Raw genomic sequence first — 8,855 nt, forward strand, 5'->3', positions numbered from 1 at the left:
CATTGATCACTACGCATTGAGCCCGATGATCTAGCCAGCTTTCTATCCACTTTATGGTCCATTCATCCAGCCCATACGTCTTAAACTTGCTGGCAAGAATACTGTAGGAGATCATATCAAAAGCTTTGCTAAAAATCAAGGCATAACACATCCACTGCTTTTCCCTCATCCACAGAGCCAGTTATCTTCTCATAGAAGGCAATTAGGTTACGCAGACGTGACTTGCCCTCTTCTTCTAAGTCTTTAAAAATACACATTTACATTTCAAACTCTACTTTATCTAAGGTGGGGACACTGTTATATCTCTCTCTAAAAGTTGAATCTGAGTCAATTACATGCAAGTTGCTTAACCCTTTCATGCCACGTGTTACAGAAATTTAGATCCTGTGGGGATTGTTCCATGTTTAATGAGGTCAGACCTCCATATGAAACTTTTCCAGCAGTCCAAGCACCTCTGGAGTCTCTCCTGTGTGGATTGCCTGATGTTGAACAAGGTGTGATCTTCTTATGAAACTTTTCCCACAGTCTAAGCACTTGTGGGGTCTCTCTCCTGTGTGGATTGCCTGATGACGAACTAGGTGTGACCTCTGTATGAAATTTTTCCCACAGTCCAAGCACTTGTGGGGTCTCTCTCCTGTGTGGATTGCCTGATGTTTAACAAGGTGTGACCTCTGTATGAAACTTTTCCCACAGTCCAAGCACTTGTGGGGTCTCTCTCCAGTGTGGATTGCCTGATGTTTAACAAGGTGTGACCTTCTTATGAAACTTTTCCCACAGTCCAAGCACATGTGGGGTCTCTCTCCTGTGTGGATTGCCTGATGACGAACTAGGTGTGACTTCTGTATGAAACTTTTCCCACAGTCCAAGCACTTGTGGGGTCTCTCTCCTGTGTGGATTGCTTGATGTTTAACAAGGTTTGACTTTGTTATGAAACTTTTCACACAGTCCAAGCACTTGTGGTGTCTCTCTCCTGGGTGGATTGCCTGATGACTAACTAGGTGTGACCTCTGTATGAACCTTTTCCCAGAGTACAACAACTTGTGGGGTCTTTCTCCTGTGTGGATTGTCTGATGTTTAACAAGGTCTGACCTGTCCGTGAAACATTTCCCACAGTCCAAGCACTCGTGGGGTTTCTTTCCTATGTGGATTGCCTCATGTCTAACAAGATCTGACCTTCTTATGAAACTTTTCCCACAGTCAAAGCACTTGTGGAGTCTCTCTCCTGTGTGGATTGCCTGATGTTTAACAAGGGTTGACCTGTCTGTGAAACTTTTCCCACAGTCCAAGCACTCGTGGGGTTTCTTTCCTGTGTGGATGGCCTGATGTCTAACAAGGTCTGACCTTTGTATGAAACTTTTTCCACAGTCCAAGCACTTGTGGGGTCTCTCTCCTGTGTGGAATGCCTGATGTTGAACAAGGTGTGACCTTTGTATGAAACTTTTCCCACAGTCCAAGCACCTATGGGGTCTCTCCGTTGTGTGGCTTAACTGATGTCTAATTATTTGTGTCTTCGAAATGAAACATTTCCCACACTCGAGGGATTGACAGGTTCCCTCTCCAGTGTGGCTGCTCCCATGGTTATTAAGATCTGAAAGCTTATTGAAGCTTTCCCCTTCATCCAAGCATTGAAGGGGTTTCTCTCCAGTACAGATTGTCTGATGTGTCACAAGCTGTGAGCTCATATTGAATCCTTTCCCACATTGTGGGTAGTGCCAGAGTGTCTCTTCCTTGGGATTTGTCTGCCGTGCTCTGGGATACTCCTCTCTTCCCTCACCATTAATAGATTCATCCACTTTCTTCCCTCGGTGGTTTCCCAGAAGCCTGTCTGATGTGTGTGAACTTCCACAGGTTTCTGCCTGCTCCAAGCACTGGGAGAAATTCCCTTCAGCTCTTCCCATGATGGTCCCCTGTGGTTCCACTTCCCCGGGAACTTCCTCATGATGATTCCCCTCCTCATTCTCACTCCCTCGCTCAGCACCTGCTGGGAGAGACAGAATCCGGACAGGAGTCATTGTGCTGGGGAGAAAGAGGAATAGCACAAAGGGAAAACCCAACAGAAAGACTGAGCAATTGGACTCCGCCTCCACATCCCACCCAAACACTCACAGGGAAGGAAAGCTGGGAAGCAAACTCCTGCAGAGAAAAGAACAGGAGTACTTGTGGCACCTTAGAGACTAACCAATTTATTAGAGCATAAGCTTTCGTGGGCTACAGCCCACTTCTCTGGATGCATATAGAATGGAACATATAGAATGAAATGTTCTATGCATCCTAAGATGTGGGCTGTAGCCCATGAATGCTTATGCTCTCAAAAATTTGTTAGTCTCTAAAGTGCCACAAGTAGTCCTGTTATTTTGCGGATACAGACTAACATGGCTGCTACTCTGATACCTGTGATCCTGCAGGGAAGAGGCTGGGTAGAATGGCGTGAGCTATATCTGATTACTGCAGCCCTGTCCTGGCTGAGATTAGGAAGAACTGAGGGTGCTTACTCACACCATATTTTGGGATTCTCAACTTCTTCCTTCATTCCCTAGATGGTTTCTGTGTCAGTCCTCACCTGTAAGGGTGCATCTTGGAAGCCTTTCTTTGCAGGGTTGGAGATCGGGCACCCATGGCTCTTCCCCTCGTTCCAGCTGGGTGATCAGCTCAGGTTTGGGAAGGGGGAATCCTGTGCAGAGGGTGAAATCAGACAAGATCAGGGTGCATGGAGCATTGGTGGAGTATTTGTCAGAAAGGACATGCCGTGAGTGGAACCTGTCCCTGTGCTCTGGTGGAGGAACGTGGAATCCAAGAGGATGGGAAAATGGTCACTGAGCCTGCTTGCGCAAAGGAACTTGTTTGGGGAGGTGAGTTGAATTATTATTACACCCTCACTAGGCGTTCCCAAGATCTGTGCACTCTGGGGGCCTTGCTGACTCACACACAGCTCTGGACTTAAACCCATGCCTCTTTCTAAACCTGCAAAGGCCAGAGACCTCTCCATGGCTGGAGCTATTAGCAAGGAGGAAGGTTAACAGGGATTGTGTGTGCAGCAAGAAACAACACAGACAGGACAATGCTGGATTTACGCCCCTTTGAAAGCTGGAGGGGTGGGGATGGTTGAGCTTGTCCATTGGGTTTTCACACACATGTGACACTGGAGACGGCACAGAAATGCAAATCTCTCTCACATGGCAGCTGCACATTATGGAATTCACTCGCCTCTGATCTAACTGACTTGGGAAGAACCTGTCCAGATTCAGACACGCAGACCCCACGGCTTCTAGTATCTGAGGGTATGGGAATCCCTTACCCAACGAGGTCACCATCTCATAGTTCTCCTGCATGACATCCCTGTAGAAGGCTCTCTGAGCGGGGTCCAGCAGAGCCCCCTGCCTCTGGGTGAAATACACAGCCACTTCCTCGAAGGTCACCGGCATCTGGAACACCAAAAGCCCCCATTCATTACCTTCTGCTCCAGCCATAATCCCACTTGTCACACAGGAAGAAGGATAGAGAAATGGAAGCTCTGGGAGCGCTAGAGTAGCAGAATCCCACCCCCACCCTGCTCAGAGGAGCCAGGAGGCTTCAGGAGGTGGGGAGAAAGTGAGAGCTCCTTGTCCCCCCAGCAGACGGAGCAGGGCATGGTCTTCTCATTTCCCACACACCTGCCAGTCACAGGCTAAGACGGTAAGCAGAGCTCTGAGCCGGGGACACGGACAGGAATCCCAACACTGCCCTTCATATTTCACAGCAGCCTCAGGCTAGTGGGGTGTCACTCCAGCACTGAGAGCCTTGAAAATGTTCCCAGACCTGTGCAATGGTGTTATATCCTGTTTGAGAAATGGGGGAATGTCCCGTCTCCCCTCCCCGTCACCAATGGCCCCACACCGAAAATCGGCAGGTTTATCACACCCTGTCTCCTCCCTGCCCCTGCCCAGGAGCTCCCTGAAAATCCCCTACCTGAGCTGGCTCCATCACAGACATTTCCCTTCCCTGTCTCCTGGAAGACGGGCCTATCTGGAACAAAATGTGGATGTGATTCTTCAGCCTGTCGGGGTGATTGGGAACGTTACAGAAGGGGCTTCAGTCCATGTCACACCCCGATTGCCCCCCAGACTCTTCAGACCCTCCCAGTAACAGTATCTCTGATCCAAATGCTAGAACATAAGAACAGCAGTACAGGGTCAGACCAAAGGTCCATCTAGCCCAGTATCCTGTCTCCCGACAGTGGCCAATACCAGGTGCCCAAGAGGGAGTGAACCTAACAGGCAATGATCAAGTGATCTCTCTCCTGCCATCCTTCTCCACCCTCTGACAGTCAGTGGCTAGGGACCCCATTCCTTACCCATCCTGGTTAATAGCCATTAATGGACTTAACCACCATGAATTTATCCAGTTCTCTTTTGAACTCTGTTATAGTCCTAGCCTTCACAACCTCCTCAGGTAAGGAGTTCCACAAGTTGACTGTGTGCTGCGTGAAGAAGAACTTCCTTTTATTTGTTTTAAACCTGCTGCCTATTAATTTCATTTGATGACCCCTAGTTCTTGTATTATGGGAATAAGTAAATAACTTTTCCTTATCCACTTTCTCCACACCATTCATGATTTTATATACCTCTATCATATCCCCCCTTAGTCTCCTCTTTTCCAAGCTGAAGAGTCCTAGCCTCTTTAATCTCTCCTCATATGGGACCGGTCCAAACCCTTAATCATTTTAGTTGCCCTTTTCTGAACCTTTTCTAGTGCTAATATATCTTTTTTGAGATAAGGAGACCACATCTGTACGCAGTATTTGAGATGTGGGCGTACCATCGATTTATATAAGGGCAATAATATATTCTCAGTCTTATTCTCTATCCCCTTTTTAAGGATTCCTAACATCCTGTTTGCTTTTTTGACCACCTCTCCACACTATGTGGACATTTTCAGAGAACTATCCACGATGACTCTAAGATCTTTTTCCTGACTTGTTGTAGCTAAATTAGCCCCCATCGTATTGTATGTATAGCTGGGGTTATTTTTTCCAATGTGCATTACTTTACATTTATCCATATTAAATTTTATTTGCCATTTTGTTGCCCAATCACTTAGTTTTGTGAGATCTTTTTCAAGTTCTTAACAGTCTGCTTTGGACTTAACTATCTTTAGCAGTTTAGTATCATCTGCAAACTGCCACCTCACTGTTTACCCCTTTCTCCAGATCATTTATGAATAAGTTGAATAGGATCGGTCCGAGGACTGACCCTTGGGGAACACCACTAGTTACCCCTCTCCATTCTGAGAATTTACCATTAATTCCTTCCCTTTGTTCCCTGTCTTTTAACCAGTTCTCAATCCACGAAAGGACCTTCCCTTTTCTCCCATGGCAGCTTAATTTACATAAGAGCCTTTGGTGAGGGACCTTGTCAAAGGCTTCCTGGAAATCTAAGTACACTATGTCCACTGGATCCCCCTTGTCCACATGTTTGTTGACCCCTTCAAAGAATTCTAATAGATTAGTAAGACACGATTTCCCTTTACAGAAAGCATGTTGACTATTGCTCAACAGTTTATGTTTTTCTATGTGTCAGACAATTTTATTCTTAACTATTGTTTTGACTAATTTGCCCGGTACAGACATTAGACTTACCAGTCTGTAATTCCTGGGATCACCTCTAGAGCCCTTTTTAAATATTGGCGTTACATTAGCTAACTTCCAGTCATTGGGTACAGAAGCCGATTTAAAGGACAGGTTACAAACCTTCGTTAACAGTTCCGCAACTTCACATTTGAGTTCTTTCAGAACTCTTGGGTAAATGCCATCTGGTCCCGGTGACTTGTTAATGTTAAGTTTATCAATTAATTCCAAAACCTCCTCTCATGACACTTCAATCCGTGACAGTTCCTCAGATTTGTCACCTACAAAAGCCGGCTCAGGTTTGGGAATCTCCCTAACATCCTCAGCCGTGAAGACTGAAGCAAAGAATCCATTTAGTTTCTCCGCAATGACTTTATCATCTTTAAGCGCTCCTTTTGTACCTCGATCATCAAGGGGCCCCACTGGTTGTTTAGCAGGCTTCCTGCTTCTGATGTATTTAAAAAACATTTTGTTATTACCTTTGGAGTTTTTGGCTAGCCATTCTTCAAACTCCTCTTTGGCTTTTCTTATTACATTCTTACACTTAATTTGGCAGCGTTTATGCTCCTTTCTATTTGCCTCACTAGGATTTGACTTCCTGCCTACCTGGCCCTGCGCGTGGAACTGAGAGCATTTCTGAGAATGCCACCATAGAGGTTCTGGATTTCAGTCTCTTCCCTAGCAGCCTAAATTTGGCCTCCAGGACAACTCTTCTACCCTTCCCTGGGAAAAAAGCAGAACTAAAGGGGCCACTTTGGTGGATTTCTCCACACTGCCGTTTAAACCCCTCTCCCTTAGGAACAGCAGGAGCCCTCTGATGGCATCACCTAAAAAGAATGAGCCGCCCTGGACTCCCCCAGCAGCCCCCAGGGACAGGCAGGCAGAGGCTGATCCCATTGGCCCATCCACACTCCCTGCCTCCCAAAGCAGCAGTGACTCCGGTGTGGCTGAGATGTGAATCCTGCCCAGAAATCAGACCAGGGCCCTGGGCGACCCCAAAACTCATGAGACACAGACCCCACCAGCACGGGTGTGTCTGACAGTAACACACTGGGAGCAGGGTGTGGGGGGCTGGGTTTTTGCCTCTGTCCCCCGCCAGTCTCCCCACACCACCCCTTTCCTCGCAGTGCCCCCCACTCACATCTTCCCCAATTCCAGCCTCGCTCCCCTCAGCCCCACAATCCCCCCGCATCGCCCCATCTTCCCTTCAGTGCATCCCCGCCCCCATCCCAGCCTGCCCCCCGCATCCCCAGCACCCGCCTCCTGCCCCCACCCCGCTCCCCCCGCCTGCCCTCACCCCCTGCCCCTCTTTATCCTCCTCCCCCTGCAGCCCGGGGGTGACGGGGGGGGGGCGGGTCTCTCTCACCTTCCCTCCGAGCGGGGCCCCCTGGGGCAGGGGCCGGGCCGGGAAGGGGCCTGGCCGGGCTGGGGGCTCTGCCCTGGGAGAGGCTCCTGGGGAGCAGCGGGAAGGGCCCTGCTGGAGATTCCCCTCTCCCGGCTGCAGCCCGGGCTCCGGGCTCCCAGCGACGCAAACCGACCCTGCTCCTGTTTCCCTATTTTGGCTGTACTGAGCATGCGCACCGAACTGAGCATGCCCAGTACCCTTCGCTGTAGCCGCTGCCCTCTCTCTGCCCTTACTTCTGCTTACGATTTGCTGCCTCCTCTTTGGAGGGGTTTAAAAGGATTAAGGGGGCAAATCGCAGCGGGGGTGGGGTTGTCAGGGTCTGAGCAGGGGGCAGAAATTTATTGGCCGGGGGGGCTCAAGCTACTGTAGCTAGTGGCAGAAGAAGGGCTGAAGGGGAAAACTCGTGGGAGCCGGGGGTTAAGCCCGGGGGGAGATGCTGCCAGACCCCGTGCAGGGACAAAACCCCTGTTTAGGGTGGGGTGGGGTGGGATGGGGAGGGGAGGGGAGGGGAGGGGAACAGTGACCCCGTGGGATGAGGCACCAACTGTGCTCGCTAATCTAGGGGTGTCGGGGGTGCAGAGGAGGTTTTCTTTCTGCTCACAGGAGGCTGCATGTCAGCCCCGGAGCAGAGGGTGAGTTCCTGGGACTGGGGTCTTAAAGGCACAGGTCTCCAATTCCTAGCCTGTCAAAGCTTCATCATCGCAGCTCCTCTCTATCCTATACAAGTGTTGCAGGGCCAGGGCCAGGGCTGCCCGGGGGGGCAAGAGGGGCAGTTTTCCACAGGGGCCCCCACGAGAATATCGGAGGCTGCCCCCGCCACCGTCTTCCCCCAAGCCCCTGTGTCTCAGCATGCCGTGTCCAGGAGCGGCCCTGGTGCGCTACACAGCCGTGGCTCCAACGCTGTCCGAGATCACTCCTGGACGCTGAATCCTCTGGGCAGTCCTGCGCAGGGCTACATTACTGCTCCAGCCAGGAGACTGAATGCGGTGAAATATTGTACAGACACCCCCTCCCTCCCTCAAACTCTGCCTCTCACATTTTGAATATGTAAAAGTGTCTTCTATCAGTTTCTATGTCTGTATGAAATCACTCACTGCGGCTCATTTCTCTTATATAACATGCTGAGTTGCTAACTCCCTCCCAGAGCCGACATATCAAGCATCTCAGAGGGGTCATTAAGAAAAAACAGAAAGCGTACAGGGAGTGGAAGAGGGGGGGATCAGCAAAGAAACCTACCTTATTGAGGTCAGAGCATGTAGAGATGGAGTGAGAAAAGCCAAAAGCCAAGTAGAGTTGGACCTTGCGAGGAGAATTAAAACCAATAGTAAGAGCTTTTATAGCCATATAAATAGGAAGAAAACAAAGAAAGAAGAAGTGGGACCACTTAAGACTGTAGATGGAGTGGAGATTAAGGATAATCTACATATGGCACAATATCTAAATGAATATTTTGCATCGGTATTGAATGAGGCTAATGAAAGGCCGAGGAATAGTAGAAGCGAGACGGATGGGAATAAAGGAGTGGAGATTGACATTACCAAATCAGAGGTAGAAGCCAAACTCAAACAGCTTAATGGGACTAAATCAGGCAGACCGGATGATCTTCATCCAAGAATATTAAAAGAACTGGCGTGGGAAATCGCAAGCCCGTTAGCGATAATTTTTAATGAATCCGTAAACTCGGGGATGGTACCGTTTGACTGGAGAATAGCTAATGTGGTTCCTATTTTCAAGAAGGGGAAAAAAAGTGACCTGGGTAACTACAGGCCTGTTAATCTAACATCTGTAATATGCAAGGTCTTGGAAAAAATTTTGAAGGAGAAAGTAGTTAAGGACCTTGAGGTCAAT

At 49.0% G+C, this 8,855-nt stretch overlaps 1 protein-coding gene across 1 annotated transcript; it reads right to left on the reverse strand.

Annotated features, from left to right (window-relative positions):
• Nucleotides 1-391: 391 nt before the first annotated feature.
• Nucleotides 392-7,134, reverse strand: LOC128847466 (zinc finger protein 250-like). Its single transcript, XM_054046904.1, has 5 exons — nucleotides 6,969-7,134; nucleotides 3,946-4,033; nucleotides 3,296-3,422; nucleotides 2,561-2,671; nucleotides 392-1,981 (listed from the first exon to the last, which is right to left on the reverse strand). The coding sequence occupies exons 2-5, from the start codon at nucleotides 3,967-3,969 to the stop codon at nucleotides 414-416; spliced, it is 1,830 nt and encodes a 609-aa protein (XP_053902879.1). The 5' UTR covers nucleotides 3,970-4,033; nucleotides 6,969-7,134; the 3' UTR covers nucleotides 392-413.
• Nucleotides 7,135-8,855: the final 1,721 nt, after the last annotated feature.

The sequence above is a fragment of the Malaclemys terrapin genome, chromosome 13 (genome assembly GCF_027887155.1).
Source record: "Malaclemys terrapin pileata isolate rMalTer1 chromosome 13, rMalTer1.hap1, whole genome shotgun sequence".
NCBI lineage: Eukaryota > Metazoa > Chordata > Testudines > Emydidae > Malaclemys > Malaclemys terrapin.

Coding starts and splice junctions, on each gene's coding strand:
- LOC128847466 (XM_054046904.1), bottom strand. CDS start 3,969: ATGTCTGTGATGGAGCCAGCTCAG. Junction 3,423..3,945: donor CTGTGATGGAGCCAGCTCAG/GTAGGGGATTTT, acceptor TTGGTGTTCCAG/ATGCCGGTGACCTTCGAGGA. Junction 2,672..3,295: donor TGAGATGGTGACCTCGTTGG/GTAAGGGATTCC, acceptor CCCTCTGCACAG/GATTCCCCCTTCCCAAACCT.